Below are 21,638 nucleotides of genomic sequence, written 5' to 3' on the forward strand. Positions count from 1 at the left end.
ACAGGAAGGGTTTGCGCTGATGTACAACCGGCGCCGCCATAGCGGAAGGGAGTAATGTGGCGGGGGGCTGCCCGAGCACTGCTCCACCTGAGGGCAGAGGTGCCTGAGGTCTGTGCCCGAGCGTGGGCAGAAGTGAGGCAGAGTGCTCCATTCAGGAGAAGGAGGGGGTGGAGTTGGGGGCGCGGCCAGGCTTAGGTGGCTTCCTGAGCAGTTTTGCCCATGACACCCCCCCCCCGAGAGGCACAACTTTACGCCTGCAAAAACAGTGGCGTGCCCCATAGGCACTCATTGAAACCAAAAACAAAGGTCGCCTCCACCGCTGAGGAAGCTCGCAAACCCCTGAGGAGCGGCGTGATTGCCTCACCAATCCCCTCGCATTTTGGGCTGATGAGCCCCCTCCCCAGCACCCAATCGTGGTCTCCCTCCTCCTAGAAATACTTCTGCTCTGGACTCGCACAACTCAGTTGTTAGGGAGAGGAGCGCATGGCGGGAAAATCTGCTGACGAGCTCCCAGCCATACAGACTTAGAGTGAGGGACAGACAGGCATATTGATGATGGGTTTTGCACCTTGCAGTTGCCTTGACATTATCTTTGACTTGCGAGGGGGGGAGAGAGGTCTCTTCCCTGGGGCTAACTGCTCTTGTTTCCAGGTCTCCACAGGTTCCTGTCGCCCATGGCTGGGTAAGTTCCATTCCCACCCCCCACCCCCAGCCTCTCCCACCTCTTGCTCTCGACAGCTCAGTGTGCGAGTGTCTCTGGCACTTGAACCAGGTAGTGGGCTCTGGCAGGGGGCATTTGCTGACCCCGCTCCCCTATGCTGCCGCCTGCTCCCTTTCCTTGGTCTGCCCTCTGCCATGTTCCCAACCCCTGGCAGGGCATGGTGTGTGTGTGTGTGTGTGTGTGTGTGTGTGTGTGGCAGCTGCCCCGTTGCAGGGAGGTGGGTCAGAGACTGTCCCTTTATGAGAGTGCTCGGCTAAAATGCAGCTCGCTCTTCCAGCTGCTGCCCCTGCAGGTGCTCTTAATCTCTATCTCTGTTTTGCAGGTGGGACTCCAACACAGAGGCTTCTGTGTGTGCCACTCCACCGCCTCCCCCACTCCCTCAGCTGTTTCTGCCTACCACTCGGAATGAAGTCCCACCCACAGCGAGACTGCTCATCACGCACCAGGGAGACTGTTGCACTCTGTTCCAGAAAAATAAAGTCTGAGCTGTGCCCTCTGTTGTCTCTCCCACTTGGCATCTGCTGTACGTTCCCTGGGCAACCCCCTTCCTGTCAGTGGCCTCTCTGAAGGAATGCCTGAGAGGGTGGGCAGACTTGGTTTTGGGGGGGTACGGTCTATGAGCCGCCACACTGCCCCCTGCGTGGTTGGACAGGGGAGGGGAGTGCCGTCCCTCAGCCTGCCTGGGCTGACAGCCTACCTGACCCCACAGGGCTGTTGTCCGCAGGGCACTAAGGGGGGGGGCTGATGAGGTGGACTCAGAGTTCTGCAGCTGAGGCACTCGCACTCTGAGTTCTGCGGTCCCCAGGGGAGGTGTTCCATGCACATGGCAGGGGGCGTCAGGGCAGCACACGGGGTCTCTGGGTGGGGGAGTGTCTGCTGCTGGACTGCTCACTCCCAGACACACATTCCAGCCGCTGTCTATGACAGCGAGCTCCTGGACTTGGTACTTCCTGCTTGCTGCCTGTCATTGGCAGAGTCTCTGACAGCGGAAGGGTGTGAGGGGATTGACGGCTTCTCCATGGTCCTGTCTTGCCCCCACCCCCGCCTCGCCACCAAGCCAGGCTTCTCGTGCACGCATGCCCAGCCTCACTCCTGTTCCCTCCCCGTGTTGGTGGGACATCTCTCCTTTGCCTGTGATGGTCTGCCCATCATTGGCTCCGTTCTCTGTTTGGGGGCAGGTTGGGGATGGCTATCAGCCTCTCTGGGGTCGCCTCTCCCCATCCTGACTGTCATGAGCCTCGGCGCATGCGCCAGGACTGGCCAATGGGGGGGGTGGGCTGGCTCTCCCCTCCGGCTGCCTCCACCTCCCTTCCGTGCCTCAGCCAGCAGCGTTGCATGGTGATTGTCTCCCTCATGGCAAGCTACACCTCTCCCCGCCCCATGCTCCAGCGTGCCGAAGGCCTCAGGAAGTCTAATAGCAGCGCGGCAGCTATGCCATGGCTAGCCACCCCTTATCTCTGGATTGGGCTGCCCTTATCCTTCACCCATGAGAATAACGGTTAGCTACCTGATAGCTGTGGAAATAAATTGTGACAAAGCCATGCCTTGCTCATTTTCCTGGAGTTTACAATGAGCTCCCCTCTCCCTACAGCAGGGGTCCCCCTCTAGTTTAGAAATTGTGGGCTTTAAAAAAAAAAATTGAGAACAATGGCTGCTATATGTACTAAACACCGGAAAGTTCCACATAAAATTAGTAGGTTGCAAGACAAGCACCCTGTACTATGATAAAGCCAAATGGGTCTTAGATGCTTCCTAGGACCCTCTGCTAGTCATTGAAGTAGAGAAAGGCCAGGGCTGAATGTTCATTTTAGAGATAGAACAAGGGGACACCAGGTAACACACTGGCAACTGCCTTGTGCCCACACTGAGGCCACTGCTCTAAAATCTATTTTTGAGCTCTGTGCTCTGCTTTGATGCTACGCTTTAGGCAGCAAAAGAGAGCTAGCAGAATAGAAATGCTTGGGCTAGCAAAAGGGCAAGGAAACACAGACTAGGGGATGGATTATAATTAGGAAAACTCAGTGAAAGCTGAGTGTTGCCCAAGCAAAGACTAACCTCCAGAAGCCTTTATAAACCCATGAAATTAGGCTAGAATTTTGAGAGGATTTTATAATCTAAGAAACTATTCCCAGCATCATAGAATAGCAGAAAGAGATCCAGAAGGACAGTTCATTGCCATCCTCAAGAACAAAGACAGGTAAAATCTTTAGTTCTACCATGCCTATTAAGTTGCCCACAGGGCAATTTACTTCACAAGCCTTGGGATTTTTATTTTTGGTTGTATGTATTGGATCTGATCATCTTTCACAAGTTCTTCTGAATGATGTATTAGAAAACAACACAATTTAACACTAGATAATTTTGCTCTATTCTAAAATTTACTTCCTTTCAACATGAATCACTGACTTGTGTCTGTATTGATTATGGAAGTGGTAGGAATTGTAATTGGAGTCCCCCCTCCAACACCTCTCCTCCATCTCTAAGTATGAAGAAGGACATCAAAGATTATGATGTAGAGTGGCTAAAGTGTGAATTTGAATATTTATAAGAAAACATAAGACATTCATGAATTATAAATGAACATAATGCTGCTATGTATTAGACTATATTTTCTAATATTTACATTTTCATACTGCATCAGTACCCTATAGCATATACACAAGCTACTGCAGCTTTGTTGCAAGAGGAAAAAAACCCAATTTTTAAAAGCAGAATAAAAGAAAAGAGGCTTGTAGCTTTTGGAATAATTGTAGCCTCCATTGTCATTCCAAAGAAGGGAATCAATTTGAACAACAGGCACACCAATTTTTTTCATCAACCTAATGGCTCCTTGTCATATACCATGGGATGGGGTTGCTATATAACTTTATGAATTCTGGAAGGCTGATAATTGCTAAGCACTAAAGGTGCAATCGAAACAGGTCCACTCAGAATCCTACTTAAGTCTATTCATTGGGCCTTACTCCAAGATAAGTGTTCTATGGTGGCATTTTAAGATATAATTATCTAGACCACTATCCAGGAAATACCATCCCAATGAAAGAAAACTAATTTTCAAAATGTCACAGGACTGTTCTACCCTTCACCTTCTTTCTCCCACAAAACCCATAGTCAAGGTTCCAAATATCATATAGTTAGGGCCACAGTTACTCCTATTGATGGTTCTCAAAGGCAGTTATTGTGGGTACTGCTGCTCTCCAGTTATCTGGCAGTTGTACATTATTTTTGCAATGTTTCTACTGTCTTACAAAAATTTGCATCCTGGAACTAAAAAACAGATCCATCCCTTTTCATAATGTTATGTTTTAATACTTAAGTCATGCAGTTGAAGCTGAATATTTCTATTTGTTTAATTTTGCTATCACTGCCTGAAAAAAATGTTACTTACCATTAGCCATTTCAAAGTAGCATTAGCCAGGAATGAAGAATTCATGCCTTTAAAGCATGGAATTTCCAGCGTCTGGTTCAATAATACTCTTACCACAGAACTTCTCTCAACTTGCGTAATGGAACAAAAAATGATTAAGAGATAAAATGATGATTAAAATCACAGTGTATAGCACATTAAAAACAAATTCTACCCTGTTCTGCCAGGTTTATAAAATGCTGAGTGGAGTCTACAGGTGCTTTATGGCTGGAAGTTTCATTGTGATACTAAACACATTGAAAGAAAATGAGCAAAAGAGCACACCAGCTAAAGACAAAACTAAACTAAAAGTGTCTTTTAAGATTATATTGTCAATTATGAATTTTGAACAAATTATGTATCAAAATAAGTTTTGTATTAGGGCTAGAAGAAATATGTGCATGTGTGTCTAAAAGGTATAGGTATGTTGCAGCTGTTGCCAATTTACTGTATTTAGAATGGAAGCATTGTGATCGCTCAATCAGGGCGTTTCAGTGAATGCCAGCATCTTGCATGACTTGAAGTGTCTGTAGTTTTGGGAAATGGTAAGATTATGAATTTGCTTGTGGATTTATGCTCTGGAGAATATATTAGGATTACTGATGTATGGTTATTGGCTGTATAGTGTCTCAAAAGCACGCATGCCTGAGGAAGCCTCTATGAAACGGCATGGTTTTGCTAGCTACTCCCTCGCAGGAATTTTGTGTGCGGGGATCACTTCAATAATCTCAACAGAGTTTTACTTCACCTAATGTAAAGGAATGGGAGTTCCCTGATATTGACAAGTTTGCCTTTGGACTTTGCGCATTGGACTGTTCGCTGTTTGGTTGAGTCTGCAAAGAACTACATGTAAAAAGTGTATGGTATTGGAATTGTTATCCATTGCAAGTATCGTTGTTATATTATTTTATACTGTCTTTTGATATTTATCTTAATATATTGCCTGGTTCATAGCCATTGGGACCATGAGCATTTTTTGCTGTTCTTGTTCCTTGTTATACAGTTGCCTCTTTTAGTTGATTTCATTGTGCACCTTAAGGGACATCTGATTGACAGCTATCAGAAATGGAATATTGGGTTCAAAAGACCATTTGTGCAGTCAACCAGAATAGTTCTTGCAATGTTTTTAAGTACAGTGCATTTTTGTTACACCAGGGGTTGTAAAAGAGCAGGCAGAACATATAATTCTGCATCCAAATAATCAGAACGTCCCTGCCTCTATGGTACTGGAGAAGCATTGTATTAGACAAACAGCAGACCAAGGAAATAACTGTGACATCCTAAGCAGAATTTTAAGCTAGTAAAGTCAATGGCCTTTGAACTGCATCTCTGCTTAGAATGGCACTGCAAATCATTCAAGCAGAAGAACACAGACCAGGTGGTTTAAATAATGTTGGGAGACAAACAGGAAGAGGTTGGCTAAGCAGCAAGATTCTTTACAGCTTTCCAAGTGCTCTTTGCATTCTCACAGTGCAGCATCAATTACTCTGTTTTGTCATATTTCCTTTGATCCATTTCTACAGTAACCCTCATTGCCTCCACTTTGGGCCTTCATGTTTGCCAGTTATCAGTCCCTAGGGATTTAGCATGAGTTTGTTCCATCCAGATGGGCTTGTTTGACTTTGATGTGGAGTTATGTTTCCTTAATGACTAATGTCCCACATCCTCCCACTCACAGTTTCTGTGCATGCTCTATCCAGTGAGTTGAAAGACAAAACTGAAATCTGCTAACTATTTTTGGAACTCTGTCTAGCAGGCGTTGCAGCAGAGATTAAGGGGCAGGGATATCATGGCAGAGAGAGGAAGCATAAAATAAATGGACTGTGAACAAGAGCTGTTTGACTTTTGTCCTATTTCAGGGGTTGTGATAATGTTAGATAGGTTGTTGGCGTTGATGGTCACACTTCAGCAAGGAGCAAGCTTTGGAACAAATGAACTTCACCCAAGAAACAAGTATAAAGACAAATTTCAAATGTTAGATTCAGTAGAAACTGTATCCTCTTCACTGGTATTATGTTGCTAGGTATGCCCTATGCTGTTCTTAGCTGAAAGACTCTGAAGAAATCTTGAACGAATGTTTAAAATTTATTTACATTAGTTATAGTCCGCCTTTCTCACAGGGACTCAAAGCAGTAAAATCAACAGAATGGGACATTTAGTAACCAGTGCATTAGGATTTGAGAAATCTGGAATAGAACCATCAGAAAAAAGCACAAAATAAACATTAACATGACAAATTCTCTCTCTCGGCTTGACTTCGCGAACGAAGATTTAAGAAAGGTGCAGTAGTCCACGTCTGCTGCAGGCTCGCTGGTGGCTGACAAGACCAATGCGGGACAGGCAGGTCCAGCCACAGTGGCTGCAGGGAAAAGTCTGATTTGGGGTTGGTGCTGTAGCTTAAATTACATAATAGGATCCTACTTACTATAAACTATAAGCAGTATAGACCATAGTCTCAATCATTTATCCAAGTAAGTTCGTGAACCATTTTGCATAATGCAATCCTATTATCTGTGCAGAAAAGCCCTCTAGAGTAGTTCAGTTTTGCATATTTTGAGGAAAACCAGGAGAGTGGGGGCTTTCCTGACCATTACACAGGATGAGAGCCACAGCGGAGAAAGCACATGTACAGACAGTTGTTGATCTTGCCCATTTCCAAGTTAGTACCCTGCTGACATGAGCACAGTTGTCATGGTGAAACATAGGAAGAGAGACAGTCCTGCAAAAGAGTGGCACCAAGGCCATGAAGAGCTTTGTATGTGATAGCCAGTACCTTAAACTGAGCCCGGTAACAGATGGGCAGCCAATGGAGAGTGTGTAGTGATAGTAATAGGCATGCTCCATCTGGCTCCTGCTAATAGCTGAGCCATGGCACTCTGGACCAGCTGAAGTTTTCAAGTTGATTTTGAGGGGAGACCAGCATACATACATGACAGTGGCTTGGTCTCAGAGTTATTGTAATATAGATCTGAGTAGCTAGGTCAGGAGTATCAAGGTATGGGCTTATTTTACAGACTAGACTGAGTTGGTAGAAAGCCTTCTTTACAACTGCATTAACTTGCTTCTCCAGTAATCAAGTGGGATCCAGTATAACCCCTAGGCTTTTTACTGCTCAGCAAGGGTCAGATGAATTCCATCAAGAATTGGGAGAACAATGTCCTTTAAGGCTTCTGCCTTCCCAACCAGCATTGTCTCGGTCTTTGCAGGGTTTAACAAAGCAGGAGTCAAGTTGTACCTTTAAGACCAGCCAAGTTTTATTGAGAACGTAAGCTTTCATGTGCTCTCTAAGCACACTTCATCAGATGAGGGGATCAAGTATTGAGAGGATCAATACCTGATTCCCTTGTCTGATGAAGTATGCTTAGAGAGCACACAAAAGCTTACATTCTCAATAAAACTTGGTTGGTCTTAAAGGTGCCACTTGACTCCTGCTTTGTTCAGCTGCTTCAGACCAACACAGCTTCCCTCTTGGATCTATTTGCAGGGTTTAGTTTCAATTTGTTCACTTTTAGCCAGTTAACCAACATGGCCAGGCAGTGATCCATAACCAGGAGATGAGAAGAAGAAGAAGAATTGCAGATTTATATCCCGCCCTTCTCTCTGAATCAGAGACTCAGAGCAGCTTACAATCTCCTATATCTTCTCCCCCCACAACAAACACCCTGTGAGGTGAGTGGGGCTGAGAGAGTTCTCACTGCAGCTGCCCTTTCAAGGACAACCTCCTCCAGAGCTGTGGCTAACCCAAGGCCATTCCAACAGCTGCAAGTGGAGGGACTGGGAATCAAACCCGGTTCTTCCGGATAAGAGTCCACACACTTAACCACTACACCAAACTGGCTCTCTGGATCTGGATAAAGATATATAGAACTGATTATCATCAGCATATTGATGACAACCAAGCCCAAAACTATAAATTATTTCTCCTAAGGTGTTAACATTATAGAATCAGAAACATGACCTTTAGTTCCATCATATTTTACAAAATAAGCAAATGTTTCAGATGAGATTTCAAAACAGCTTCCAGTGACGACAAAATATAATTCTTTTGTGAAATCCAGAATGACAGTAAAGAGGGAATTAACTCTGTAGATAATATGCTGATGTTCCATTCACATGATGCAGCAGCCCATCTTCCATGCATTTGTTAGCATGATATGCATGACCATTGTATCGTGTGAAAAGGATAATGCATGGGTTTTCTATGTAGGTTCTGGTATGCCTAAATGGAAGTTATGCCTGTATGGAAAATCCATGCAGTGCCCTTTTCATAAAATATGGTGATCACATATATCAAGATCATTGTGAGGACCTTCATGGTCCATACAGACACATCTGGCATTGTATGAATGGAATGCCACTGTATGATCTGCAGAACATTGCAAAAATGAAGTATATCAATTGAAAAAGAAAATAGCTGTAAAAGGAATACAGCTGGCTATGTAAGTAACAACAGTAGAATCATAGAATCTTAGAGTAGGAAGGGACCTCCAGAGTCATTAGTCCAACCCCCTACACAATGCATGAAATCCACAAATATCTCCCTCACACAACCCAAGTTACTCCCAGTTAAACTTAGCACTGATGCAACCCTTCCTGCCCTCCTTCTCATGATCTGTCCAAGTTCACAGATCAGCATTGCTTTCAGATGGCCAACCTAGCAAACTTTTGAAAACCTCCAAAGAAGAAAAGCCCACCACCTCCTGAGGAAGCCTGTTCCACTGAGGAACTGCTCTAACTGTCAGGAAATTCTTCCTAATGTTTAGCTGAAAACTCTTTTATTTTAATTTCAACCCACTGTTTCTGGTCCAACCTTCCAGGGCATCAGAAAACAACTCTGCACCATCCTCCATATGACAACCCATCGAAGATGGTTATCATATCACCTCTCAGTTGTCTCTTATCCAGGCCAAACAGACATTCTCATTTGGAGCCATAGGTAGGATTCACCCACCAATGGATATTGTGCTATGTTAATAATTCACCTCCTGAATCTCCTTGTTAGGCCAGGAAACCCAAGAAGATCCATGTTTACAACTTTACAAGATCCAGATGTGTGGATTCAGTTTTTTTAAACATTTAAGTATATACATATTGTTTTTATATGTGATATATATATATATATATATATATATATATATATATATATATATATATATATATATGTATGTATATAGGTATGTATGTATGTATGTGTATATATATATATACAGGGTTTTTTTAACAACATTTAAGTTATAAATATAAAGATAAAAAGTAAAGGTAGTCCCCTGTGCAAGCACCAGTCATTTTCGACTCTGGGGTGACGTTGCTTTCACAACGTTTTCACAGCAGACTTTTTATGGGATGGTTTGCCATTGCCTTCCCCAGTCATCTACAGTTTCTCCCCAGCAAGCTGGGTACTCATTTTACCGACCTCGGAAGGATGGAAGGCTGAGTCAGCCTGGACTCAGCTACCTGAACCAGCTCTTGCTGGGATCGAACTTAGGTTGTGAGCAGAGGGCTCCAACTGCAGTACTGCAGCTTTTACCACTCTGCGCCACGGGGCTCATATATATATATATATATATATATATATATATATATATATATATATATATATATATATATATATTCTTCATTATATAATAATAAGTTTATTTTTATATCCTGCCCTCCCCCGCCACAGGCAGGCTCAGAGCGGCTCACAGAGTATGGTGAATACCATGCTTACAATAAAATACAATCATATAGAACAGTTAAAATATAATTAACTTCCATATATAAATTAAGTTAAAAGTTAAATAAACAATTTTTAACAATTAAGGTGCTACCGTTCAGAATACATACAAGATGGCTAGATGTCATCTTAGCTGGGTTCCATCTCAAAAGCGAGCTGAAAGAGGGCAGTTTTACAGGCCCTGCAAAACTGATTCAGGTCTTGCAGAGCTCGCACCTCTTCTGATAGTTGATTCCACCATCGGGGAGCCATTACTGAGAAGGCTTGCTCCCTCGTTTTCAATCTAGCCTCTCTTGGCCCAGGGATTTTTAAAAGATTTTGGAAACTAGATCTCAGTGCTCTCTGAGGAACATATGGGGAGAGGTGGTCCCTAAGGTAGGCAGGTCCTCGGCCATATAGGGCTTTATATATATCAGAGGTGGCCAACGGTATCTCTCCAGATGTTTTTTGCCTACAACTCCCATCAGCCCCAGCCAGCATGGCCAATGGCTGGGGCTGATGGGAGTTGTAGGCTAAAGACATCTGGAGAGCTACCGTTGGCCACCCCTGATATATATTGGCCACCCTGGAAAAGGGTGGAACAGAAATTGCCTAAAATAAAATAAATAATAAAAAACCAAAAAGTTCCAATTGACTAGTAGACTAATCTATTTACAGTGCAATCCTATGCAGAATTATTTCAGTTTAAGCTAATTATATATATATTCTTCAGTTTGGTGTAGTGGTTAAGTGTGCGGACTCTTATCTGGGAGAACCGGGTTTGATTCCCCACTCCTCCACTTGCACCTGCTAGAATGGCCTTGGGTCAGCCATAGCTCTGGCAGAGGTTGTCCTTGAAAGGGCAGCTGCTGTGAGAGCCCTCTCCAGCCCCACCCACCTCACAGGGTGTCTGTTGTGGGGGAGGAAGGTAAAGGAGATTGTGAGCCGCTCTGAGACTCTTCGGAGTGGAGGGCGGGATATAAATCCAATATCTTCATCTTCATATATATATATTCTTCATTAAATAGTAGAACTGTGTTCACTTACCAGGCTTCTTAATAATGAGGTTTATTTCTGAGCTTCTTATTCCAGTTGGATATGTAGCAAAGCTGCACTCATAATGTCCTGTCTGTTCCAGACTAACATTATTCAGCTGTAAACTCCATTGGTTGCATTTTGTGTTGTTTGCTGTAGAATGACTGTCACTGGAATTTCTGTTCAAGTCTGGCTGGTGATGGTGGCATTGTTGACTGAAGTTTACAGAATGGCTGTAATTCATTTCAGCAAAATGCAAGTATTTAATGCCATAGTCAGGATTATATACAGCTATCCTGGATGGGAAGGTGGCATCCACTTTTGACCACTGAGTTTGTGTGATGTGGATTCCATCTCGTTTCAGAATGCAACAATGAAGAGTCACATCACTGCCAGGCATGGCATAGACAGTTTCCTCATTCTTTATGGTGATCTCAGACTGGGCTAAAATAAAAAATACAAATGCACACATTTCACAGTGAGTTCACAGAGGCACCTTTTATTTCTAATTACAGTCCTAGATCTTCAGTATGTTTAATTTGTGCCCAGCTGAGCTGCCATTTATAATTTATTTGTAGTCTGTCTAACTGTATTGTTTATACTGCTCCGGTTTTAAAGGTACGTTTTAAATTGTTTTTATTATGTTGTTATCTGCCCTGAGCCCATCTCTGGAAAAGGGTGGAATAGAAATTGCCTAAAATAAAATAAATAATAAAAAAACAAAAAGTTCCAATTGACTAGTAGACTAATCTATTTACAGTGCAATCCTATGCAGAATTATTTCAGTTTAAACTAATGATACTCACAGGCTTGGGGACCATGTGTGGCTTTTTGACATGCTGCCTGTGATTCTTCTGAACACTGTTTGCCAACATGGCACCTGTGCCATGTTTCAAAACAATGCGGCTTGTTGTTGGTAATTGTTCCCAGTTTGAAATCATGGGTACTAAAGCAGTTTATATTATTCTCCACAAGGGCTTTTTTGTAGCAGGAATTCCTTTGCATAGTAGGCCACACCCTCCTGATGTAGCCAGTCCTCCAAGAGCTTATAGTAGGCAATGTAAGAAGAGCCCTGTAAGCTTTTGGAGGATTGGCTACATCGGGGTGTGTGGCCTAATATGCAAAGGAGTTCTTGCTACAAAAAAAGCCCTGTTCTCTGCTCTTCCCTGATATCTGCGCAAGAACCCTTTGAAGTAGGTTAGACTGAAAGTATGTGACTGGTCACAAATCACACAGAGAGCTTACGCAGCATGATGAGGATTCAAAGCTGGGTCTCCCAGATCCTATTCTGATCGTCTAAATCTCAATGTGTCCATCCTCAAAGCCAAAGCCAAAAAAACCCTTCCCCTGGCTTTTACTGACAGAGCTAACGCTTGGAATGCTGTTGTTGACTAGCAATAGCCACTGAGGGAATCTGTTGCTTAAACCTACATGCACACCTTTTTATCATTTTCAAGGTTTTTAAACTCTCCAATGTATTTTTATTTAGGTTTCACATTTTTTTCTGGAAACCTGAGGCCCTTTTCAGACCTGTTGAAAGATCTGTTTTGCCTCTTCACAGCTCTAGTCATCAGATTTAAGTATCCTCAGATTTGGCTATTAATAGACAAGTGGAGATCTGTTGTGATACTCCAGGGGGTAATTCCTCTCCCCATCTTAATTACCCCCAACTACTGCTGCAATTCTTGGGGCCAGCAGAACTCTTGCCTCCTCTCCTTCCCGCTATCAATAGTAGCAGTCCCCATGTGCCCTCCCTTCAGGGATTCACACCTTCCCTATATAGTTATTTTTTTTAAAAAAAAGTTTTATATTTTTTTGCAAACCTGGGGAGTACCCCAGTTTTGCAGGAAAATCTCTTTAGCCTCCTTGTGCCCCCTATCTGCAGATTTAGCTATCTGCAGATAGGGAGCACACATGGGAAATAGTATATAGAGGTATTTAGAAAATACAGAGGCCTGTGTTCAGGAGAAGAAGCATATAAAAACTGGAGGGGAGGAAAGATGTCAGGGCTTGAGAGAAAGCTCCTAAGCCTGCAAGTTGTAGAAGTCATATAAAGGACTACAGGAAGTGCTACAGGATAGACCACAGAGAGGTTTACTTTAGTTCAGCATTTTGTATTCAATAAGCTGCTTGACTTTTTTAACTTTTCAAAAAATTATTGAGAAAACTCATAGATATACAGAAAGAAAAGTAAAATCAGTAAACAAGTAAGTGGATATTCAAAATGCAAGTAACATGTCAAGCAGCAGTATGAATTGAATTGAAAGAGATCGCATATACTATAGAGCTTTGCATACTGTAAAACTATTAGGAAAATGTTCAATAACTTAATAGGAGACCCTGAAGTATGTAAAATTAAAAGTGAATTCACTCAATATAGAGGTACACAAAGTATGAGGTTTGATGAGGAGAAAGGGAGGGAAGGAGAGAGAGAAGGAATGAAGAAGGAAAAAAGAGGGTGGGGAAACGGTGAGCATACAGTAGACTTTTGATAGACTGTTAGACAGGAAATACTTTCTGAGAAAAATTCTTAAGAGCATGCAAAAAGATCAAAGCCCAATATTGACAGAGAATCAGAAATAAATATTTAATAGTTAATTTTTACTAACAGCCCTTTTATCTCTAAATGTGTTGCAACTTTTGGTTTATGTATCTTTCAACTTGTTGTGAGAGATCTTATTAACAGGCTAAATGTCCAATGTTTTTAAGCTTGTCTGCCTAAAATTCAGCTGCTCTGTCTGGGATAGGTTTATAATTTCATACAGAGACTCAACTGATTACATTATCTGTCAGGATCAAGCACACTTGTGCAACTCCAAAGTGCACATTCGCTTAGAAATAACAACAACAAAGATTGCTGCAGCATCACAAATCATGTGCTTGTATTAACTTTGGGGACATTCTACCTGTCAAGCATGCGGTTTCAATGATGAGTCAAGTTTGATACAAAACTACGTTTATTGATAGACCGATACTCTCAGTGTAACAGATTCTTGAGAGTGATGCTAAAGATACATTGATACAATACTTTTAAGGCATACTTCAAAAGGATTCCAAAAGGTGGGGGCGAGAGATGCACTCTCACACATAAACTATCATAAATGTCTACATTCTCATGGCATTATCAGGACTCTGTCCTTGCTTTCCCCAGATGTGCCATACTCCCTAACAGGAATGTATGGGAAGGTACTTACTCTTTCTCAAGTTAGTTTAGTTTCTCTCTACTTCTAATTTGCAAGCAATAAAGTAAGAAGGGGGAGGGGAAAAGAATAACAGACCTTGGTCCTCCATGATATTTCACAGGCCAGCTTTATGGGGGTCTCTAAAACAATCAATTACCAATGGAATTCTACCATGTGTCATGGGTGCTGGGGACCCTGCAGAGGAAGACGAGTCTGCCGAGGAAACTGTACCCCTGCCACCTGCACCAGTACCCCTGCCTCCTGCTGAAGAAGATCCCAGCCCCCCCTGCCTCGCCCTCTCGGGTGGCTCGTGTGCGTGACCGCCTCCGTCAGGACCTCAGGGATCAGAGGAGGGTGGCACGCTCACAAGCAAGACACTCCCTGAGTCCTGAGTTTTGAGAGGATTCTGGCCCTCCTAAGAGCAAGGATGCTTGAGTTGTAACAGGATCCTGGCTGCCTCCCAGAGCCAGCAATTAGCCCAAATGGGCAACAGCCAGCAGAGGGCTATATAGCTGTGGGCTTTGGGAGGAGGCTTTGTGGAAGCAACTAGTCATCTCCCTGATGCTCTAGCATCCACTCCGGCTTGACTTTGGTTCCTGACTCCCTGACTTTGGCTTTTGACTTCTGGACTCCCTGACCGCGGCTTCTGGACCTCGGACCTGCGATACTTGCACAGCGATTTGGATTTGGCACCTTGGACACTCCTGCTTGCTGGCTACAGACCTCGGACTGCCTCTGGACTTTGCCTGACCCGGCCCCAGCCGTGACACCATGCTTGACACTACCAGGAACTTTAGCCACTGAAATCCTATTGAAATGAACATAATTCATCATCATGGCTTCTGTGCAGGCTCTGGAGTGCTCCCCCTCCCCTCTGTCTATAGAGGACCTTTTTCATGCCCAAAGGGTCACATGACAGAGGCAGGGTGAACACTCCTTCCCTCTGCTCTCTTCTTGCCACTGGGAGGAAAGAATGTGTTTCTTAAGAAGTGCAATGAGTGTGGAACCAAAATGGGCCAAAATTATAATCATTCTAATGTCTGGGAATGATAAATATTCCTCACTTCCTATGTCTTGGAAGTACTTGAGATTGAAATGTTCAGGGACCACCTTTGAGTATTCCCTTAGTCTTTTTTGGTCCCAATGTGTCCTTCCTCAAAGCCAAAATAGGTCTGGAAAAGGCCCTTCCTCTGGCTTTTACTGACAGAACTAACCCTCTCAGTACTCTTTCCATCCCCAACATCATCATCAGAACAAACAGTACATACACTAGTTGTAAGAAGAACACTTCATTTTTATTTTAAAAGGAAACAAATTCAGGGAGGGTAGAAACTTGTTGATATGTTTCAAAGGGTCAAATAAAGGGAGAGCTGCATCAGCACAGTCATTCGCCTGCTGAGTGGTCTCTGCAATCCTAATTGCTTATGACAAAGCTAAGGTCCCTTGCCCAGTGTACCTGAAAGCTCACTTGATAAGGGCTCAGGCATCTTCAGCAGCATTCCATGCCAGACTCACACTGGAGGACATCTGCAAGGCAACAACTTGGTTCACTCCCTCTATGTTCATCAAACACTACTCGATGGACATGGACTACAAAAGTAAAACTGCAGTGGGAAGCTGTGCTACAAGCGATTTTCTGTTGAACAGCTCACACGCTCCTCCTTGGGTATATGACCTTGCTATTCTCCTATGTAGGACGAAAAAGAAGCCACAACCATGAAAACAGGGTTGCATTTACCTATAACAATTGTTTATCAAGTGGCCTTCTGTGGACACATCCCTCCCTCCTTTTCCTACTGTAGACCACCAAATGAGCAGGGGCCTCCTCGTGGTGGTGAAGGGAACTGAAGGAAGGAGTGCTCAGCCTGTCTCTGTCACATGACCCTTTGGATGGGAAAAGACAAAGGGGAAGGGAAGCTCTTTTCTGCACCTGGCCTGTAATCATGCAGTTCCCCCCATGTGCGTTTGCACAGAAGGCCACTCAATGAACAGTGGTTACAGGTAAGTGCAACCCCATTTTATACCACTTGTGCTCTCTTTTGAGAGTTTACCTATACAGCGAACTTGCCTCAGAAGCCACTTTAATTGTTCTTATTTACATTAGACAGTCTGTACTTTTTAGACCCTTGTAACTTACTGTTTTTGCCTTTTGGTGATGCCTCATTCAATTTTCAGGACCAATTCAATTCCTTAACTTACTGTGAAAGATTCCAATGGGCTTCTGCCTTGAAGAACCGCTAGCTGCCAGGAGAAAGCAGAACCTAGCCACAGTGTCATCATTCCCTTGGCCCAGGTCAGAGCCAAGTAGACCCTGTGGTACTGCTAGCCCTGTAGGGGCCACTTGGCCCAAGCTAATCCAGGGCTGTTGTAGTATCCTAGTCCGCCCCTCACCATTTTCTTAGTGTGAGCTGCTAGAACTGTCATTTCTCAAGGTTCATCTCTGTTCCCAGGATCTCTAGGAAAACTCTGAGGCTGGATGCATCTTATCTTGAGTACAAATGATTATCAATGGGCTTATATAATGCCGTCAGTATACACCAGGAGTGGCCAACAGTAGCTCTCCAGATGTTTTTTGCCTACAACTCCCATCAGCCCCAGCCAGCATGGCCAATGGCTGGGGCTGATGGGAGTTGAAGGCAAAAAACATCTGGAGAGCTACCGTTGGCCACCCCTGGTATACACCATCAGTATAAACACTAGCAACAGCCACATAGTTTCATAGCTATAGGCATATGTTTTGATCTGATGATATTTAGGATGATTTATAATTTTCAAATGGTTTTCCCTCTTGGCTTTTAGAGCAATCCAAGATAAGCTGGTCTGACTGCACTCTGGCAGATGAACTGGAGCCTTTGGCTACATGTATATTTCAATGGTGGTGGAGTAGCAGGTTCAGGAAACAAGCCTTGGCATAGGAATTGAAGAGTTCCAAGCAAGTATCTATTTTCAACCCTGAAATGTTGTAGGGTATGCACCAATGCTCGTCCATAATCATAGTAAAATAAATGCAATGCTACTCTTTAGGAGAAATAAACTTTATAATTTTATCCTTAATATACTCTAAGAACTTGTTCTAGAAAGCTCCCTTTTAAAATAAAACTCATTAATGCTTTTATCAGAAGAATATAAGATCAAAGGCCAATCTTGTCAAGGTCTTTTCCTCCTACAATAGTCAGCCAGAACTGATGTATTGTATTACTTAAAATAAATGCTACAATAGACATCACCATATGCACTGGATTCTTAGTTAAGGCATAAAAAACAGGTTCACTGATGTAACAGGAATAGCTTTGTTATAAGACAACACTTACCTCTGACAAAATGTGTCAGGATGAGCCAATAATATGCCTGAAATGGCCATCTGATTGCCATCTTGAGTTGCTAAGAAAGTTTTAAAAATAAAAAAAAAATCACTCTGTGGTTCTCAAAGAAGCTCAAAGAAGTCAAAATGTTCTGTCTTGTGGAGTCAGACAAACCACCAAATGATTATCTCTTTCTCTACAAACGGTGAAATGTAATTTGCATATTCTTTTTTCACATCTGAGAGGAAATGTATGTTACAGGAAACCAAGGCTTTAACATTATGTATGCTTGTATGTGAAACAGTATGCTTTACAACCTGATAGCAAAAAAAAAAAAAAAATCATAACACAATGCATTTGTTACCTAAGATGTGTTTTAACTTGAGATATTAAGGATTAAACGTGGAATCTTCTGTACATAAAACATGCTCTACCATTAAGTCACAATCAATCCCAAATACAACATAGGGAAAAGCAGATGGGTAAGTTTTAAAGCTCTGCCTTTTCATTATCTCTCTCCCTTGCAGCTGAGGAAAAAATTAGATCTAGAGCTACTCATGCAGTTCTACCTCCCAGGGCAAAACCCCAACCATCATAGTAAAAGGGCAATTGTAGCAATCTCTGTACGTGGCATGGGGAAATTTGAACCTATGACTGCAAGAATCCTAGGAATGTGACAGGTTTTATGTGCTGTCACAGTGCCTCACAAAGTAACAAGGAAAGAATATCTTGAAGCAAACCAGCTGGCTCTGGAGCTACTCATCAAAGGCATTTTCCAGACTGCAGCCACCTTTCAGGTTTTCCTTGCTGTTGTTCCAATAATTGTGCTATCGGTGCAATCAGTTCACACTTACATTTCTTACCCTTTTTTCCCCATCAGGGTTCTGTCTGTTCACATTCACCTTGAGAATTAATTTTCTGCTCCCCCCCCTTTTTTGCACACGTAGTAAAACATTGCAGTGCTTCAGTGGTCTCAATGGAGCTGTGCAATCCCCATTAAAGTACATTCCCCACCCACCATTTCAGGGTTGCATATCTGTTTCACCTCTTATTGGTTGCCTCTTTTCTGCTTTTGAGTGGTCTCCTTGATTGTCCCCCCTCAGAAATTTTGAATTCCTTTATCCAACTTACACCAGGTACACAGCTCCAGTGGCATACCTAGAGTATTCGACACCAGGAGTGGATAATTTTTTAACATCCCCTCCTCTATACAACAAAATTTTTCAGGTTAGGGATCAAATGGGTTTACTCCCAAATTGGCAGTCCCAATGAACTCAATGCTCAAGTAATGTGTGGAGATGTGTGTTCCCAGGAGGAGCCTGCCCTGTTATGCAGCACCTGTTCTCTTTCTTGGGGGAGAAGCTCAATGAAAGCCCTCTCCTCACTGAAATATAAGTAAGTAAGCCCTCATTGGTGAGGTTTCTGGAGTTTCAGGCCTGCCCTTGGTTGAACTCTTGTTTGGCCAAAAGGGCCCCTGCAGCCCTGGGGGGGGAATAGTCACCATCTGCATCTCAATAGGGCTACTTGAAAAATGATTTTGTCTCTGATTAGAGAACTGGCTTTGCCCACCACCTTGCCCAGCTGCCCCTGCATTGGACAGTCCTTCACTGGACAGAAGGAGCAACTGCCCTTCTTGTGCCACCCTTAACACTTACTGAGTGGACCAGCTGCTGCCTAAGCACTCCTGATGTCTTCTGCAAGCAGCTGCTCAGTGCCCCAATCCTGAGCCAGAGAGGACCCAAGACCCTGGTGCATATTGTCATGGAACTGGCTTGCTGAAGCCCAGCCTTGAAGGCTGAAAGACAGAACTCCACTTTGTTCTGCTGAGCCACCAGCTTTGTGGTAGATAACTCAAATAGAAGGCTATAGTATGGTACTTTGGTAAATGGCTTTGTTTACTGTTTTTACTGGTTTATTGCTTAAATGTTGTAAATTGATGAATCTTAAAACTTATTTTAAAAATTGATGTATTTTAAAACTAACCTATGTTAGAACTTTTGTGTTGTGAGCCGCCCTGAGCCTCTTTGGTGGGAAGGATGGGATATAAACTAAATAAAATGAAAAATGAAATGAAATGAAATTGTGTGAAGTTGTAGCTGCTCTCTCAAGAGAAGCTTTGTAGCTATGCACACAAACACCCACCCCTCTGGACTGGTCTCTGGTGAAGCAATTTTCTTTCATGCTTCCATGAGAGTCAAGGGCTTTTGACATGAGACGGTCCCACTGTACACCTTAAAATATGCTGCTGCTGCATGTATAAGACAGATTGGGTTGTAGAGAAAATAAATGAACAATGATTGGATGCTGACAAAAATATGTAATCTTTCATTGAAATCTGCCTCCGTTCCTGAGGACTGGAAGGTAGCAAATGTCACCCCCATCTTTAAAAAGGGTTCCAGGGGAGAGCCTTAGTAAGCTCGAGAGCCATGGAGTAAAAGGACAGGTCCTCTTGTGGATCAAAAACTGGCTAATTAATAGGAAGCAGAGAGTGAGTATAAATGGGCAGTCTTTGCAGTGGAGGGCGGTAAGCAGTGGAGTGCTGCAGGGCTCAGTACTGGGTCCCATGCTCTTTAACTTGTTCATAAATGATTTGGAGTTGAGAGTAAGCAGTGAAGTGGCCAAATTTGCGGATGACACTAAATTGTTCAGGGTGGTGAGAACCAGAGAGAATTATGAGGAACTCCAATGGGATCTGTTGAGGCTGGGTGAGTGGGCGTCAACGTGGCAGATGAGGTTCAATGTGGCCAAGTGCAAAGTAATGCACATTGGGGCCAAGAATCCCAGCTGCAAATACAAGTTGATGGGGTGTGAACTGGCAGAGACTGACCAAGAGAGAGATCTTGGGGTCGTGGTAGATAACTCACTGAAAATGTCAAGACAGTGTGCGATTGCAATAAAAAAGGCCAACGCCATGCTGGGAATTATTAGGAAGGGAATTGAAAACAAATCAGCCAGTATCATAATGCCCCTGTATAAATCGATGGTGCTGCCCCATTTGGAATGCTGTGTACAATTCTGGTCACCGCACCTCAAAAAGGATATTATAGCATTGGAAAAAGTGCAGAAAAGGGCAACTAGAATGATTACAGGTTTGGAACACTTTCCCTAGGAAGAAAGGTTAAAACACTTGGGGCTCTTTAGCTTGGAGAGTAGTCAACTGCGGGGTGACATGATAGAGGTTTACAAGATAATGCATGGGATGGAGAAGGTAGAAAAATAAGTCCTTTTCTCCCTTTCTCACAATACAAGAACTCATGGGCATTCAATGAAATTGCTGAGCAGTCGAGTTAGAACGGATAAAAACTGGGAAAATCTTGGAAGGACTAGAAGGGATTAAAGTAATCAAATTTAAAGAACTGGAATTTAAATTTTTCACAAAATGGTACAAAACACCCGCACAAATAGACAATATATTCCCAGGAATGAGTTCCAAGTGCTGGCATTGCAAACAATTTAAGGGTTGGTTTGCACATATGTGGTGGGAGTGTGAAGAGGTTAAACCCTTCTGGGGGGAAATTATTCAATTTATTAGAAAAGTCTGCAATGTACCATTAACCATTGGCTTTAATATGATGTTAAGCACAACAGGAAGTCCGGCACTAAGTAGACCCACTCAAAACCTTGTCAAGGCAATGATACTAGTGGGGAAGGCGGTCATCGCTTTGGGGTGGAAAGATAAAAGTAAATGGTCAATAGAAATCTGGCACAACTATTTGATTACATACAGTCTGACATCGTGGCAACAATCATCAAGGATTCCACGTGGAAAGATAAAGTCAAGGAAATAGAGACCAGATGGAACCCTTATTTAGAATGGATCTCAGGAGAAACAAGGAAGGACATTCAGTGGAAGATCAAGACTTTGTGCCCTTGGCTGAGGGGGAAAGACTAAGAGAAGATGGGGAGAGTTGGGGGGGGGGGTAAGGGCTATTTGTAATTCCAACATTCATATGTTGTAATGGTCAATTGTACAAGAGTCAATAAAACATAAAAATATTTATTAAAAAAAGAAAAAAAGAACCGATAAAAGGAGGTACTTCTTCACCCAAAGGGTGATTAACATGTGGAATTCACTGCCACAGGAGGTGGTGGCGGCCACAAGCATGGCCACCTTCAAGAGGGGGTTAGATAAAAATATGGAGCAGAGGTCCATCAGTGGCTATTAGCCACAGTGTATATATATGTATATATATAAATTTTTGGCCACTGTGTGATACAGAGTGTTGGACTGGATGGGCCATTGGCCTGATCCAACATGGCTTCTCTTATGTTCTTATGTTTTTATGCTGGTGTTGGG

The 21,638-nt window shown here is 43.1% G+C and overlaps 1 protein-coding gene across 1 annotated transcript in view; it reads right to left on the reverse strand.

The window, feature by feature from the left end:
• The window catches only part of CD96 (CD96 molecule), a 59,263-nt gene extending 41,852 nt beyond the window's left edge, over positions 1–17,411 (reverse strand). Inside the window, exons 1-3 of the mRNA XM_060235293.1 lie at positions 17,351–17,411; positions 10,870–11,301; positions 4,110–4,219 (exon numbers count right to left, since the gene is read on the reverse strand). Coding sequence (XP_060091276.1) covers positions 4,110–4,219; positions 10,870–11,301; positions 17,351–17,411 — 603 coding nt within the window. The remainder of the gene's footprint in view (positions 1–4,109; positions 4,220–10,869; positions 11,302–17,350) is intronic.
• Between the last annotated feature and the right edge of the window lie 4,227 nt (positions 17,412–21,638).

This window comes from Heteronotia binoei, chromosome 3, assembly GCF_032191835.1.
Source record: "Heteronotia binoei isolate CCM8104 ecotype False Entrance Well chromosome 3, APGP_CSIRO_Hbin_v1, whole genome shotgun sequence".
NCBI classification, from domain to species: Eukaryota; Metazoa; Chordata; class Lepidosauria; order Squamata; family Gekkonidae; genus Heteronotia; species Heteronotia binoei.